The sequence below is a fragment of the Artemia franciscana genome, chromosome 13 (genome assembly GCF_032884065.1).
Source record: "Artemia franciscana chromosome 13, ASM3288406v1, whole genome shotgun sequence".
NCBI lineage: Eukaryota > Metazoa > Arthropoda > Branchiopoda > Anostraca > Artemiidae > Artemia > Artemia franciscana.
This window is the reverse complement of record NC_088875.1, coordinates 41,779,121-41,797,434: the sequence shown is the minus strand read 5'-3', so window position 1 is coordinate 41,797,434 and position 18,314 is coordinate 41,779,121. Positions and strand designations below refer to the sequence as shown.

General features: G+C 34.1%; 1 protein-coding gene across 1 annotated transcript in view; it reads left to right on the top strand.

Annotated features, from left to right (window-relative positions):
- The window catches only part of LOC136034952 (AP-1 complex subunit gamma-1-like), a 78,154-nt gene extending 72,684 nt beyond the window's left edge, over positions 1-5,470 (top strand). Inside the window, exons 15-16 of the mRNA XM_065716497.1 lie at positions 1,753-1,845; positions 5,114-5,470. Of these exons, the coding sequence (XP_065572569.1) occupies positions 1,753-1,845; positions 5,114-5,215 (195 nt within the window). The 3' untranslated portion in view covers positions 5,216-5,470. The remainder of the gene's footprint in view (positions 1-1,752; positions 1,846-5,113) is intronic.
- The last annotated feature ends 12,844 nt before the right edge of the window (positions 5,471-18,314 follow it).

Sequence of the window (18,314 nt, the reverse complement as noted above, 5' to 3'; positions counted from 1 at the left end):
TATCCCAGCTTTGCCTGTCTAGGCTTTTACTCCAATTTTCAGCCATGGCTCTCAACTTTTTCGTCACAGTCCACCAAGTTGATTTAATTCAAAAATCAATTTGATGGACTGTGATGACACAATTGAGAGCCATCCCCATTGCAATTCCAGTGGGCTCGCCCAGTAGGCAAAGCTCATATAATATGAACAATCTCAGTTGCCCAATAGACTGTCTATCAACAAGTGAAATTACATCATTTTTATACAGTTTCGAAAATGGGTTATGCCAGGCTTGCCTCTCACTCAAACTATCTGTCTTGGCTTCTCCAATTAGCCATGGCTCTCAATTTTTTCATTACAGTTAGCCAAGTTGATTTTTATTCAAAAACTAACAGACATGCTTAATTGTTGTTGTTTTTTTTTTATTAACCCGCTTCTGTTTCTTGTTTTTACAAAATTTAAAAGTGATTGGAGTTCAACCAGCGGGGACTGACCCCTCTCCGTTTTATGCTGCCTTCCCCCCATAATTTCCAAAGACATTTTGAAACAGCCAGTTTATTCATTTAGTCTAAAGGTCCAATAAAAATGCGCCTAGGCATGTCATGTCCCCCATATTTCTGAGGTCAAGGGCCGTAAATAATGTGAATTGGCAATTGTTTGATACTTTTATGATAAGAAGGGGAGTTTGTGCAATATTCCAAAAACGGCTAAGGGTATTATGTTGAAACTTTCAGTGGATACTAAACTAAATAAAAAGACACAATGTGCATCTAGGGCGCCAAAGGGGTGTATCTACAATATACCAGGCATGGATAAAGGTATTCAGTTGAAACTTTCAGAAAGTATTGAAGATATGTTCAACTAAATGAAAAGACACTATGTGTGTCTAGTTTGTCAAGAGGGCATATTTGAAATATCTCAGGATCGGGTGTGGGTATTAAGTTGAAACGTTCAGGAACTGTTGAACTAAATTAAAAATACTGTATTGATCCAGGATGAAAAAAGGGAGTATCTGCAACATTTCAGAAATAGCTTATATAATTAAGTTGAAACTTTCAAGAAATGTTAGGGGGATGTAGAACACCAGCCGGCTTCTAGGTCTTAAACTGCTGGGGACAGGCAGCTCAAGTACTCGCACTTCCCACAAACCAAACAGAAGGGAGGAGAAGATGACAAAGAAAGATATACCCTCATACAAATTCTGGAATTGAAACCTCGTGACGAAAACATTTTTGGAGGCCCGTTCGCCAACAGGAAGAAGAGGTCGTAACAGACTAGTGAAGTTCTTCGACCAAAGCATAAGGAAAGAAGAAGAACAACAAAATCGAAAGACACTATGTCAAACCAGATTGTCAAAAGACCGCCTCTGTAATTACTCAGGAATAGCCAAGGCTGTTAAATTGAAACCTTTATGGAATCATGAGGGGATGTTGAACTCAATCAAGAGACATTATGTTTATCCATGTTGCAAAAGGGTATATTTGCAATATCTCAGGAACATCTAAGGATATTAAGATGAAATTCTCAACGAATACTGAGGGGGGGGGGGGGGTAATGAACCGAATCAAAAACATTTTTTAACTCTAGGTTATGAATTTTATGACTAAGGTCGTCACGACCTTAAGAACGACTAAAGGTGTTACATTGAAACTTCTTAAGATTGACTAAGTGTATTGCGTTCAAGAAGTTTTTGTTTGCCAAGTTGTAAAATTGTCCTTAGTATTTTTTTTTTTTTTTTACTGAGGATCTAGTTGTGAAATTTTTCTTTTCCAGAGTATCCAGCTTCAAATGTTCCCTCCAACAAGTACGACCATTCAACCTTTGGAATCTGTGCAGCAGGACATTAAAATTACTAATCAATCAAAGGTTAAAAAAGTCTCTTAATGTGTTTGTTAGTTCTTCTTCTTCTTCTCTGAATTCTTCTTTTTTAATTCTGAATTCTTCTCTTTAATGTTTCTTTAAATGTTTTTGGCTTTATTTATAAAATGGGAGAACAATAGTGTTTTCAGTAACAGGTAAGTTGCGGCTTTTTTCCAGTAACATTCCTGTATACAATAATACATAGTTACAATAATTACAACAATAAATTTCTTTAAACAGATGTTTCCAATACCACTGTCTTCAATACCAGCGTACATTGTTTTCTTCAACAAGAATTGGGGTATAACCAGATTCAGGAATAGTCTTCTACCCAAGCTGGGTAGAGAGGGTGTATGACGAAATTACTCTTCTCTTAGATAATTTTCGTTTTAGTCGTAAAATGACTAAAACAACGAATGACAAACCTAGAATTTTCAAACAATAGGTTTCTCTTTTTTCTCAATAGTCTTTTCAATAATTATTATCAAAAGTTTCTAATAGTGGTGTTTTCGGTTGCAGTAGCTAGTGTTTTCATTAATAGTGTGGGATATAGCTGAAGTCTTAGCTGAACTTCTTAAAGAGACTCTGCTAAACCGTCTGCTCAACCGTTCTGGCTGAGTGGTTGGCGCGCTGGCGTGGGAATTATGTGTCCAAAGGGCACGGGCTCAATCCCAGTTATGACCAGTTATTTAGTTTGGGACGAGGGTCAGTGGCGTGACTCTGTAAGCTCAGCCAGTCGACCCAGCTCTAAATGGGTACCTGGAGAAATCTGGGGAAGGTAAGCAGGAAGGGTGTGTGAAAGCACAGGATGGTTGGACCCCAGCCCCCCCCCATTGCATTTCCTGGCTGAACGGCCATGAAACAGAGATCAGCATCGCCGGTTTGGACCTTAAGGGTCTAGTGCCGTCTTACTTACTTTTTACTTACTTAAGTGACTCTGCTAATTTGGCTTTTATTTTTAGGTTTTAGCCAGTTTTTATTTTATCAAAGATTTTTTGAGTGACATAGATTCCTTTATTGGTTTCTTTGACTTACTGAAGTCTTTTTATTTCACTACATTATTTTTATTTTACTCACTGTCTTAAAGAAATTCGCCTTACTCATAACTACTTGTTTTTCTTATGATGTGGTAATCGCACGCATAACTAATTTAAGAATTAGATTTTGTATAAAATTCCGTGCCGGTGACATAGTTCGAATCAATTGAATGAGCAACATTTTTGAAAAGGGGAATTACTTTGATCCACTGAGCTCTTTGAAGTGTCAAAAATCTTAAAGACTAAACCTGTGAAATAACTTCAACGAGATACCAAAGATGATGAGATTTTTTTTTTTTTTTTGGGGGGGGGGGGGTTTACGAATTTGAATTACAAAAGTTAAAGACAGTGGCTATTATCAAATTCAAAAAGTATTTTAAAGTATTAGATTTTAGCCACTATTTATTTTAATCAAAGATTTTTTAGAATAAAATTGTACAAAATAGCATCTCCTAATACCTAGCCAATAACCATTATTTATCTTCGATGGGGTACTTTTAACAATAATAATGGTATTTGCAGGTGTTCGAGAAGATTTCTCTTACCGTTGTAGGTTAGCGTATTTTATCGTTTCAAGAAGTTTCTACAATGGTTTAGCGTACATATTTTACCGTCGTAAGAGAATTTTATATAGCAGTGTAAAAATAGCAGCAAAGCGCAAATAAAAAGCTTAATAGGAAGCGCTGCCGCAAGCGCTGAGAAATATGGAGCTGCCTATTTTGGTGGAGCCAATCAAAATCTGCAGTGCTCGGGTTTATTAACTGGGATTGTTGACACTCTTATTAGGTTTGTCGGGAGTATTGCTTGACCTTACCTACAAGGAAACACAAAAGCTTTAAGAGTCAGATATAAAGAGAGCTGAGCGATGCAATTGACAAAAATTTATTCTCTTATTTCGTTATTTATTATCTTATTTTGTTATTTATTTGTTATTTATTCTCTAATTTTATTCTCATTTGTAAGTAATTTTTTGAACAGTCTCCCACAACGATTTTATCGACTATATTATCTAGAGATTGTTGATAAATCAAAAGCATAGTTCAAGAACCATTTTAAACTTTCATTTCAAATTGAAAGAAATTTTGACAATAGTCGTGGTGAATGCAATCAGAATCAACGCTCAGATTACCTCATGCAACCTAAGAATTGAAAATAGAATCTGATCTATTAATTCTTAAGTAGAAAACCTGAAAAAAAGTTCAAATATTCATAATTAATCAAGTATTCAAATATTCAAAATAATCAAACTTTCGTGATGAAAAACAAAAGGTATTAATGGAAAAAAAAAAGCTTAGTGTATATCTTAACATATTTATTCGTCTTAGGAAATTTTTGGAACGATGTTAGCGTACATATTTAGAGAGTACTAAAAAAGAACGCCAAAGAGCCACTGAAAAGACCGCTTTTAGGAAGGGCTATACAATCTATCCCAATTTCAATCTTTACTCCCTTCCATGAAGTTCATTTCAACCATTTCTTCAGTTCATTCATTTAGTTTGTGAATCTTTATATATTTTTTTATCCTTAGCTTTTCAGCTTTCTAATTTCTATCTAATTTCTAATTTCTTTCTAATTCTAATCTAATTTCTATTAGATGGCAGTTTGACAGCACTGATTGTGTTTTAAAACATTCGTTAAACTTAAGCAAACACCAAATCATCTTTGGGTTCTTTTTTTTCCATGATGCAATTAGAGATTGGAATCAAATTTTCTATTGAATTTTCCCCCACTATTGGGTCTTATGGACCATAGTTAGTGCGTTAATGTAAATTATTAAGAGAAACTTTTTTTTTAATTTTCTTCTCTGTTTGTTTTTTCGTAGCTTACAACTCATAGCTTTTTCATAGTTACAACTTGTTTAAGCATCAGGCCACTTGACCAGATATCGCACTCTCATCTTCCACGTCAATCTGCTTTAAGCTTCTCTATTCCATCATGTAAAGTTACTATTTCTTTTGAACCCTTCTTTCAATACATTGGTTTAATTTTTGCATATTTAACCTTACAAATTGACAACAAAAATGTATTAGTCTTTTATGAGTTTGGTCAGATTAGCCTCTAAACAGCTAATTTATTTGCACAAAAAGAATGCCAATTTATGTTTGCTTTGGAACACTTGGAGGAATTTTTTGAAGGAATCTTCGAATTCTCCCCACTGTTTGGTTTTTAACGACTTAATGATATTGGCCTCTGAATGGCTCATTTCTTTCATTGATTGAACTACACTCTTTCTGCAGGTTCAACTTCGAATGCGAATAAAGGTGTCGTTCAAGCGAGACGGTGTTCCAATCACTGACCAAGGTGAAATTAATAATTTTCCGACTGCAACATGGCAATGAGGTGATGCAAACTGGTCTAAAGAGAAACCATTTTTAAAGGAATCAAGTGCACTTTCATTCTATAGTTTTATCCCCTTTCTTCTGTTTGGGCGAGTTTATTGCCTTTGTTATTTTAGTTAGAAATTACTTTGATAAAATGACAAAGGCTGGTATAAAAGCGGTAATGTCTTTAGCTTCTGATTATATTTTAATTTTGAATCAAATTTGTTTTTGAGATGTGCATTAAATAATAAAAACATATTATATATTGAAAAATCTGCATTATAATATGTATGTTTATTTTCTCCTTATCTTGCTGTGCTTTCTAGTCGGCAGAAAGCACAGTAAACCCAGAGCTTATAGAAATTTAAATAAAAAAGGAATTAAGAAGTAAGAACAGGACTTAGTTTGAAGTGGAGGGGGGGGGGTATCTATCTATCTATCCTTCTCCGGGCCAAAAAGGTTGAAAAATATATTTGGCTTTCTTTCTCTTTTTTGAAGAATTATTTATAGACTGCATTTCATCGTTAAGAGGAATTTATGGTTGTTGATATTTTAAAAAAAGAATTGGAGTCATGTTAATGAAATTTCCAGGCATCAGCACATTAATTTCTGGAAATACTGGAGATCAACTAATTTCTTTGAATATCAAAGAAAGCGATGTTTTATTACGTTTAGCTTTCTTTTTTTTTTGTCTTTAAGCTACCAAAAAGGAATCACGGTTTTGAGTCAAACTACATACGATAGTTCCGTGCGAAATTTAAAGGTGGACTTTTTATATGACCGAAGTTTTAACACTTTAAAAAATACATTAACGCGTAGAACAAAATTTATGCGACAAGCTGGTCGTTTTTAACTTTTTTTGGAAATTTTTGATTAGCCAAAAAAAAAAATGCACCCCTCTATATGCTGGCGTGAAAGATGATTTCAATCTGGCCTGCGTTGTTTGCCGAACTGCAAATTCAAGGTTAAATAACTAGATGCAAAGTGAGCCCCATGTTTTGCAGAGAAAATCCAGCCCAAATGAAACCTAAATTGGAATCTCTAGGTTTAAGGGCATCAACCATAAAAATCGAGATTAAGTATTTAGTCATCATGGAAAATTGCCAAATTTGTTATTGAAAATTTAAGTTTTATTCCAAAAGCAAAAATAAAATTTATTTCAAACTAAGATTTTAAAATTATCTTAAATCTAAATGTAAGTTGTCTATTGTTTTGTATTCTTTTCGTCTTCAAAAATTTAGTATTATAAAGCAGGTGAAAAATAGGCGTTGATTATTATAAAGCTAGTAGGTGTTGGTTATTATAAAGCAGGTGAAGAGTAGGCTTTGGTTATTATACAGCAGGTGACTGGTTATTATAAAGCAGTTGAATAGTAGGCGTTAGTACGTCGGACTAATAATAGTCCGACGTTGGTTTTTTTCAATTGGCCCTTGGAGAAAGGTTTTGCTCGTAATGCAATTTTATATGTTTTTTGTTGAATAGCACATTTACGTCCATTTTTTGGGCCCTTAACCCGACAGGCCTTTGTAATTTTTGTTTGTCTTGAAATTTTTTAACAAATTCTAAGAATTTTCCCCGCAGATGGACGTTTTTTAACTTCTGTCGTCTGAAGAATAAGTACTTGTCTCATGTATCATATCAGTCCAAGGCTGTCGCTGAGAGTACCAATATCGCAAAGATGAACTTACAAAAAATCCGTTCGTCTAAAAAAAATAGATTTTAAGTTGGGCATATACTTGGGAACTCTTTGAGGGTAATATTTAATATTTATATTTTCCAAAACCTCAAGTCAAGACTGAAATCCCGAAGCCTGAAAACATTCCTAGGAGAGGTTGCTCTGTTTCAGCGGTGTCTGACAGGGTTGTAAGTCACTTTGTGTTTTGTTTTTTTAATATAGTAATGTGTCGCTTTTCGGGTGGCAAAATTTTAGCTTTTGATTTTCATTGAATATATATCTTCAGCATAAAGTGTCAAAAATTGTGGTTACTTTTATCATTCAGCTATTTAATGAATTAACTTTGCCTATTCAGTTAGGATTTAAGTTAAATTTCACTTCTCGAGCCAGATATCATGTCGTACGGTAAAAGATAGCTTGTCGGATGAATATTTGATGGATATCGTAGCAGGTAGAATGGAAAAAATTATTTCGCCTGCTAACTAAAGTGTGTTTAAAATAAATAAAGCTTCTTTTTTTATTCAAAAGAGTCTTTTTTTCGAGACGTTTTCTAAAAAAAAAAATAGATATTGTGTTCCGACAGACTTATCGGATTAAATTCGCATTGCGACGTCGTGTAATTGTTTTTGTATCCCAAAATGTGGCGTCTTCTGTCAAAACTTTGGTTTAAATTGTTTTTAAATTCCACAATGTGTAACTGAATAGCTTCTTATGCTGCCTTCGCATTGTGAGCATAAAAAACGGATTTTTTCCCATTAAATGTTCAGGGATTGTGCACATGGTAACCACAGATGTCTTTGGAAAGTAAGTAAATATCCATAAAAATGGGAAAATATTATTTGATTTTGAATGCCCGAGATATCCGCCAGTTTCCTCCTTGCTAGTTACTTTTGGGGTGGCGTTACTAAAGCTGCTTTGTCCTTATCGGTTTCAATTAAAGAGGATACATGGGGACCTTTAAGCTAATTTTTGAACCTTGGTTCTAATACTAAAGGTATTAAATATTTCAGTTGTACAAGTTCGAATGTTACATATTACTTCAGGATTTACTTCAAATTATATTGATCTGTATTGATTTAATCGCGGTTGGTTTAAACCTAACTTTAGTGCACTAAAATTTAAAACTAATGGTTAATTTACACATTGTGGAAATCCGTCCGGATTTAGCAGTCCGTGGGAAGATTCTGCCCGTTCTCGTGCTTGAAAAACTCTCTAGCCTTCCGCAACGGTTTTGTCAATTCAGACGGATTCTTGACAAGGTTTTTAAATGAATAAAATCATGACTGGGACATCGAAATCTTTGTATTATTTCAGACAAATTTCTTTCTCTTTTTGTCTTCTTGGCCTCCTTCACAGTATAAGGACTAAAGCGAGATTCAAATTAGCCAATATCCTTCTTTTAGAACTTGTTTTCATCCACGCCGATGCTTTTATTTGAAAATTTTGCCTTAAACGTAAGTGTTTTCTGGGCCATTGTTCGAAAAAAAAAACGGACGGATTTCCACATGCATTTCTGCAATGTGTAAAGGAACCATAGTAAGTGGCTGCGAAAAAGAATTTATAAGTCTTAAGGTAGATATGCACTTGAGATATCCACCAGTATACTCCATTTGCTAGTTATTTGGCGAGTGGCGTTACTTGTGAAGTCCGTTACTAAAGTTTCACTTTAAAAGCGTAAATCTTTATTACTAATTTAACAACTAGTCAATCTTTATAGATTCAAACGCAATGGATTGGAAAATGTTCTACCTTTAATGCTGTAAGATTTAAAAGTAAAAACTGGCTGCACGAAAGCTTTTGTAATTCTAATGGTAGATACCACAACTTCTCTCTCTAAGAAGATTTACTACAAACTATATGAATCTTTATGGATTGAAACACAATCGAATGAAAAGATCTACTTTTAATGACAGTAAAGTTTAAAAACAAAACGTGGCTGCACAAAAGTCTTTCCAATTCCAAAAATATATAACGTAATTTGTCTTACTAAGAAGATTTATTTCAAATTGATTGATATTTATGGGTTCAAACGCAACCGATCGGAATTGCGCCAGCTATAATAGTGGTCAATTCCACTGAAATCAGAAACAAAATTGTACGGCTTTTTGGATCCTCTTCGCCTTTAAACTTCTCGCTATTGCTTTAAAATCACTTATTTACTTTAAAATCTGTCCTTTTCTCATGTGTTGACTCAGTTTAACTAAAAAATTCTGATTCTTTAGCGATATCAAAAGTGTAATCTTTACAGAAAGGCAAAAAAAATGATGATATTATTAATTTTGGCCTTCAAGAAACGCCGAAGGCAATTATACTTCAAAAGATATATTTTGTACTTTCTGAATCCAGCAAAGGACGACTTTGGAAAAACTTACAACCTTCGCGTCTTGAAAATTGAAAAAGGTACTGAAAATGAAGGGGCGTAATAGATCCACCATGCTCAGTTTAGGTTGTTGCGGACTGAGGATGACTTTAAAAGAACCCACAACCTTTACGTTTTGAAAACTGAAAAAGCTAAATGAAAATGGAGGGGCCTAATAGAGCCAGGTGCGCTGGATTCAGGATCCTTTGCCGAGAGGGCAAGGTTTCGAATCCTAGAGTACCCAATTATTTAGTTTGGGACGGGGGTCAGTGGCGTGACTCTGTAAGCTCAGCCATAGTCGACCCAGCTCTAAATGGGTACCTGGAGAAATCTGGGGAAGGTAAGCAGGAAGGGTGTGCAAAAGCACAGGATAATTGGCCCAAACCACCCATCGCACTTCCTGGCTGAAGGACCAAGAAACGGAGTTCAGACGCGCCGGTAGGGACTGTAAAGTCCGTATTCTTTTTTTTTAATTATAGCTTTAAGAAAACATTATAGAGTATAATTAACAGGCCTTAATGATTATTTCAGCCAATGCGCCAGTTTTAATATTTTTGTAGTGAAGAAAGAATATAATAAAAGAATTTCGTTCCGTTAGCTGTTGTTTTTCTTCGCTAAACAAAAATGAAGGGGTATAATCGATCCTGTTAAATGAAGGGGCATAGGAACTGTTGTTTTTCTTCAACCAATCAAAAAGGTTTGTTGTAACACCACCAGGACTAAAGACAAATACATAATTAAGATTATTAAAATGTATCAGATTTAATTGCCTTTTCTATTCGTGCAACAAATAATTGACAATATTATTATATTCATTTTTGAAAATGGATACACTATTTTTAGTATATATATATATATATACATATATACATATATACATATATATATATATATATATATATATATATATATATATATATATATATATATATATATATAATATATATATATATATATATATATATATATATATATATATATATATATATAAATATATATATTTATATATATATATATATATTATATATATATATATATATATATATATATATATATATATATATATATATATATATATATATATATATATATATATATATATATATGACCCCGTGAATATCCGAAATACCTGTTTTTCTCCTAGGATTTAGTCAGCGTTGTCAGTTAACTTTGTCAATTTAATGCAAGGTTTGATGATGACGAGTTAGGTTAGATTGGATTTGGTTAGGTGAGGCTAGGTTGGGTCAGGTTTTCAACCCATTTCCGATATTAGAGAAAAAATTAACCACACCTAACTTAATCTACCTTAACCCAACCCAACCTAAACTAACATAATCTAACCTAACTTTAACTTTTACCATCATAGCTTGCATAAGACTGAAAAAGCTGACTCGCAAAGCTAATTGAATCCAAGCAGAGAAAAATAAATCTCGAACACTCACTGGTGAATGTTGACATTGACCAGATTTTGGACATTCACGGTAACATATAATATCTATCTATATATATATATATATATATATATATATATATATATATATATATATATATATATATATATATATATATATATATATATACTCGTATGCTATGTTTATTTCCTTTTGAAACTCTGAAAAGAGTTTCTGAAAGCTATGCCTTCAGTTTTAACTATAATATTTATGAAAAGAAACCACAACGTAAAGTAAATTTAAATTTTATTGATTTGTTTTGATTGAATGACCTATTGAATGCGTTATTCTTTAGCGGTTGACTATACTTTAGCGGTTGTTTTGAGTGTATTTTTTTTCAGGCCGTGTTTCATGTGTAGCCCTCTAAAAAAATTTTAATTTGCGTTCTTTCAATTATTATTAAAATGATTTAAGTGCTATAGATTTTCGCCTAAGTCTTGTGGCCTGTTCGCATGTCTGAAAATTGATTTTGACATTTAAGCCACCCCTCTACTTTCGAACGTAATTAGTTTCTGAAATCTATTCGAATGTCCAAAAATAGAAGGAAGTAGCAACATATGTACCAAAATAGTATTTTCATGTTCATCTATTAATCTATATTTATAATCAGGTAACAAGATACGTTTCAGTGATTTCATGTACTCTCTTTAAATGCTTGTCAAGAGTTTGTCGAACACAGCTTTTTTTTATTATTGCTAGAGATTCCTGTGACGTGTTTTTTTTTCAATCTCCTTACATACTCTTTTTTTTCTTTCTTTCTTTTTGTGTTTAAAAGTATGTCTTCTTCTCTGGTGGTAAAAGAATGTTCTTGGGAAGAACTTTAGGCGACAAGATTATCTGAAATTTGTCTTATTTTCCTCTCTCTGTCTGTATTGTAAACCCTTTATATGCCACATGACTTATATATCCCTTTCAATTTTAGCTTACATCACATTGTAATTTACTGTACTTTGCCTTGCCCACTGTAGATAAATTTAGACAGTATAATCAAACTCAATAATTTTTGGCTACTACATTGTCGGCGCGTACAAATAACCCCTCCTACTTAATTTACCATCAGCGGTCCAGTGTATATTTTCACTGAAAAATGATGCGAATTTTTATTATTCATAAATGTGAAAGTAGAAAGAAATATGGTGAGCCAGCGAAGTGATTCACTTCTGTCCCGTCTCACAGGTATGACTTAACTGAGTGACCTATCCAGGATTTCTAAAAGGGGGGTTTGAATTAAATTTGAGCAAATACAGAAATTTTCTAGTGCTAAGTTCGAATCAACACCTCCACAGAGAAATAGCCGGAATTTCATAATAATGGTAGAGGGATCCATAAAGTGGCGGGACTATTTGAAATTTGCCACAAAATGTTATACCACAAAGGGGCAACCTAATAGTTTTGGCAGAGACTATCTATTAGGTTTCACAATTATCTGTGTTTTTAGATAGTAATATTGTGCCATGGAGTGTCAAAACTTTTTTCTTCTTGGTAAAGAAAAATATTCCATTGAATTTCTCCTCTTATATATTCTTTTTTTGGGTCATAAAAAAGTATTTCGAAATTTGATATAACAGCTTTGCTTTTCTTCTAATAACTGTTGGAATGGTCCTATTCAATAAAATATCAAACGTCTGTTAAGAACTGTTTTTCGTGAAATTTTAGCGGGTTTTCGGAAAATTAGAGGACATCAAAAGAATTGTATTTTTATTATAAGGAAAATATATAGTAAGGCTTGTTGTTATTATTGTTGTAAATATTCTGCCACAACCTTGCAAATTATGTATATCTTCTCTTCAGAAAGAACTTTTTTATAACTCATCAAGTTAACCCTTACGATTCTTTTCATTATCTTTCACGTTTCGTGCAAGTTTGGTACGGTATAAACTTGGAATGTTTCAAAATTATGTTAAGAGTATTTAAAATTGTTTAATCATTCTAGTTACCAAGTTTATTGTCAGTTACTAAATAGACTTTTCTTGCCAAGGGCATGTCTGGAGCCAGGTGGAGGGGGTATGACCCCTCACTAGATCCACCAATGGCCTTTATTGCATAATATTCTTTAGCTTAATTATCATGCGCATTTCTAGGATTTCCTTTTTGGGAGAAAGGGAAGGGGTTGAGTTTCCTTTATTCTTTACATTCAGTTCTTGTTTTCGCTGTCGTGGCATAATTAGCTTCGCTTTCTATGAAAACTGTCCTCACTTAGGCTTTGAGCGGTAGCTAAGAAAGTTTTATAATGCCCCTTTCTGCTTTTGAATATCTTTGTCTTATCCGTCTTTTGACCTAGCACTGTCATTTGGCTTTTCAAGGACTTGCAACAATTCTCGGTTTCAAGGGTTGGAATCCTCTTTGTTTCTCACAAGGTGCAAAAAAAGAATAAAATATCGTTCATTATGCTATGAAAAATCCTCATGACCTTCGGAGAAAGTTGTGCAATTGGTGTAATCTTTTTCTTTATTATTGATAAATACAGTGTTGCCACTTCTATTTTTTCTAAGAATAGGGTTTTCTATTTGTTCAAAAGTAGTATTTCGTGCGACAATATATTTTGTTTGCAAAACGGGAAGGAAATACGCGCAAAATGATCATCTCCATATATTGTGGTCCTCGTGTTATTTTTCTCCTTTAAACCCGCATTCTCTCCTATCAGATATACCTCGAGAATTATACTTTAACATATATCGTTGGTTTTCGTGTTCACTTGGAAACTAGAAGCTGCTCACTTGGCACAAGTGTCCGATGTGTGTTAAAAAGCTTATTCAAGGCGATAGTAAAGTTTCCAACGAAACTTATTCTTTTATGGCAGAAAAGGCCTACGAGCAGTCAACCTGAATTTATCCTACCTTAGTTCCTTCGCTAGGTGTTGTTTTGCTTCTGCTAGACTGTGACTCCATTTTCTTCAAACATTAGATAAAAATTTTGTTGGGAACCAGAATTAATCCATCGAATTTGGCTTGAGTGCAAAGACTTGAACTGGGAAGCTGGCTGCGAGGACTTTCCACTTGAACAGTTTATGCGTTACTTTTTGCGCACACGTGCATATTACGATGTGAAACTTAGGGATCATGAAATGAACAGATATCCGTATCAAGGAAAATAAACCACCAAGTATTAGTTTTAATAGTGTAAATATTTGATTGTCTCCTTATTGAGCTCCCCAATACTACAGACAATAAAAATCAAACCAATATCAAATATGTGAAAAGTGGCTAAATTTAATTTACCTGCGAGTCTGTATTGATGTCGACCACATAATTTCCGTTTAAGAAAAAATTAACAAAACTATAGAAGTGAAATATCAATGCGAAGCGCCAAAAAATGTTATCACTTTATGGTACTGTTCAAATAGAACTTATTTTTACCTTGATTATCCTTATAAATTCATTCTTTGTTTTTTCTTTCTATTCTTAAAACAATGTTACCTTTACCTTTTGCATTATTACAGCCATACCAATTTTTTCTTCCTCTGCCACATGCGTACCTATCCGTGAAAAAATCTAATGTCGCTTATGTTCATATTTGTTTAAATGTTCTCTGGAGCACTTGCATCTAGGTCCGCTTTTGTGTAATGGTTGAGGTAGGGAATGATTGTTCTGTCTAAACTTATCTACTGTGGTCTTGCCTGCGAGCGTAATACCAAAAAGAGAGGACAGAAGCGGCAAATACCGCAATTTTTACCATTTACCACTTAATTTCCAGCCATATCTGTAACTACTGGATTGGTTTTCCTTGCGATAATGAAAATGGTTCTATTAAAGTGACAATAGCGTAATATTAATTAAACTAGATCTACGTTGCATGGGAAAATTGAGGTGTTGCGGCAACGTAAATGTCCCGTACATGTCTTACCACTGGAACCAAATTGGTCTTACCATCAAATACAACGGAAACAAATAATAGGTACACCAACTAGCAATAGCTGCGAACCCTTCATTGCCGAAGATGATTATGAGCTAACTGCCGACTCTTGCTTAAAACTCCCCTATATGTCTCACAATTGGTATTGACCTATTTTTGGTTTCAGTGTGTACCTTACTGCTTAAATTGTCAACCCCTTTAAACTTTCAAACTGGTACATCTCATGAAGGAATTTCTCTACCAAAAAATGAATGACATATATTTTGATCAACTCATCAAGAGCTATCGACTGCCGTCAAAAAAAAAAATCTATCTGTCTTAGTTCAAAAGTTGACTTTTTTGCCGTAGGCCAAGTTTCTAACGTCGTGACTTGGAAAGGAGCAAAGGATAAACTCTAATTTCTTGAGCAATGAGAGAACTTTTCAAGTTTAAGAAGCACATCTGATACCATTTCTCTACTGCAATCCCAAGTGCGAAAAACCAAATGATAAACTCAGCTGAAATTACGAACAGAAATGGGTAGAAACAATAGATGGCAGCACTTTCCGACCTGTGAGAAAATGCCACTTTTTTTCTGTAAATTTTGTGTTTATTACTCAAAATAGATATATTGGCTGTGGGGCCGGGTAACTAAACGCATATATTTAACACTTATAGATTTTAGTCCATCTTCAATTTGAAACTGGTGCCTGCCTGCTAGAACGGAGCTTTCCACTCGAAAGCAGGAACATGGGTTGATGAAACCAAAGCCTGACTTCATAACTTCAGATACTTCTCTTTGACATAGGCTATAAAATTCCACTTCACTTCACACACTATAGGCTCTGGCTCAAGGACAAGCAAAAACCATCCTTTTTGGCCCCTGGCAAGAGTTCTACGACGCTTTCCAAAATGCAAAGTCATATTCATCAATCCGGCCTAAGGTCCACACTGTCCGTACAAACCGCAGAGATTAGCCCCTTACCACTTTCTAGGTATAAGCTGAAATCGGGTTACTAGGAACAAAAAAAAACACCACAAAACCAAAGTGCTGCTCTCGCAACACAATAATAATTATAAGATTGTAGCAGTTTAAAATTAGTTTTAAATGCACCTTTATGATTATTCTTTGAATTTTTACTATTTTCTTTAAAAGGGTATGAACTTATAACACTATTTTAGACAATAACAGTTATAGTGCGTTCGAGCATCCCAGGATTACTTATCCGACAAGCCCGATTGTCGAAAAAGTTACACCTGCTAACCCTGGAAAATTCAGGATTACTGAGGATAAGTGATGTCATATTTATAAACAAAAAAAAAACAATCTTCTCAAAAACAGAAAAAGTCTATGAAATTATATGCAGAGGAAAGCAAAAAGAGACAGTTATTTGTGAAATGCGACACACCTTAAATAATTTATGTTTACGGTGGGACACACGTGATTGATGTTGTTATTTGCCTATTTGTCCATAGCGTTTCAGTTGGCACGTTGCCGGATAAGTGTTTGTTGTTATCTTTTACGAATTACACCCAGGGAACTTAATATTAAGGGGATAAGTTGAATAAGGCATGTTCGAACGCATTATTAGGTTTCGATAAACATAAGAGATATTTGATTTACAGTCTTTTAATTTTTAGTCTTGGGTATAAAATATTGCTATTTCCTGATAAAATCAAAAGGGAGAAGTTGAGAGGACCTGCTGCTCTTTTCCGAACTAACGTTGCTATCCCGGGTCTCCAACCAAAAATTAAGAGGTATTTCCTTGAAGTATTTCTGATATTGTGCTGTATCGGAGCCTAAAATCCTAGCTTAACATATTTTACCTATTGTTGTTTTTTTTTTTTTTTTTTTTTCGTCGAGGGCTATCATGAAGGCTGTTATTTAGAATTTTGTTATTGCTTGGAATTTAAATAATGAGTTCTAGCTGCAGTAGTGTATATAGGGCAAAAAATACATGTTTTGTTATGGAAATGTAAATAAAGATTTATGCCGTCCATTTGTTTTGTTGTTTTTTCCGATCCCAAGCGCGTTTCGTTTCTTATTATTGAAATAAGAAATTTCCTTTCCTATTGTTGAAATATGATAGATTTATTACCTAGAGAAATAAATGATACAGAAAAATCATTGCTGTGCGTGAGCAGATGAGTAGCCGCCACTTGTCTGACAAGAGGAATGGTAATCAATTAATTAATAGAGTTAATTATTGAATTAATTAACTTAATTATTCGTTAATTTTTTATTGAATTAATACGGTTAAGCTTATATAGATCAACTTATAACAGAGAGGTAGACAGAAACTTCTACTATGGAGAGGTAGATATTTAGATATTTATATTTATTTATATGGAGAGGTAGATTTAGGAACTTCTATTATGGAGAGGTAGATATTTATATAACAGAGAGGTAGGCAGACATATGTGTTTCCTCTATCACAAGAAATAAACAAGCAACAAAAAATATGCACATTCTCAAAAGAGAAAGAATGGTGCATCCATCCAAAAGCAAACCTGAGTAACTGATTTTGTCAACTTCAACACTTTGGGAAACCTCCACTGTGGCATGAAAGAACTTCAAGGAACTCACCAAAACACGGGCTCTCTCGTCATCATAGATTAAACGTCTATGTGAAATACTTGCATTTTTAAACGAAGCCTTGCGGAGAAAGGATTACTACCCTATCAATAGATCACGAGCACGAAACAGTTTGGGGCCCTAGTTTCGTTTTGTCTATAAAAGGGACAGTGATTAAGATACAAAACCGACAGTTATGTCACTGCTTCTCCATGGGCGTACGTAGCCTCTTGTCTGGGGGGGGGGGCAGCCAATTATGTGATGAAGGGTGGGGGGTAGAGCTGAAATTATATTTGCAGTTCACAAAACCTTACACCGCCAGCAAGTTTCATCATACGCTTCGCCATTAATCTTCTTGGATTAGAGGTAAATCTTTCCAAGGCATTATGGATAATTGCTTCTTGTTTGACTTTTATTCGGTCATTCCAGCTTTTTCAACCATCTACCTTTTATCAACTTTTTCTAGCCATCTACCTTTTTTAACTGCTTTTTCAGCCAAATCTCGTGTAAATTTCAAGTTCTAGGGAGATAACTCACCCTCCCCCCATCGTACGCCCATGTGCTTCTCTTATGTTAGGTCTTGTTCTGGCAAACGAAGCTTCCGTTGAACTTCAAAAACCAGCCAAACTTGTTGGCTGTCTTCTCTACCGGGAGGAGCTTATTTCTCTAGATTTAACTGGCATCCATGTTTCTTCTGCCCGTTGCCTTTTGTTTAAAAAAAAGATAGTATTTCTATGATGATAGAGAAAAGGGGGATAGAAGTTGCTTTACAAAATTGGCTATGTGTAATTCTGGAGTGTTTCCTAGGGGCGGAGCAGCTGCGCCGGGCACCGCAGAGGGAGGGGCGCTGCCGGGGATTACCCGCTTTGATCAAATTTTTCACTTTGGTTGGGTTTTTTTGTGTTAATATTTCAGTCGGGAGGGAGCGCTGTAATTAGTTTTTACCCGGGCACTACGAACCCTACGAACAGTTATGTTTATATATATATATATATATATATATATATATATATATATATATATATATATATATATATATATATATATATATATATATATATATATACATACATATGTACATATATAAATACAAATTTATATAAAATGTTTTTATTTTTATTACGTATATAAAATCTAGTACAACAAACTTGTTTTATTCTTTGTTGAAAAACTAGTTCTTTTTATTGCTATAAAGGACTTAAAAAATACTTAAATCACTCAAACTC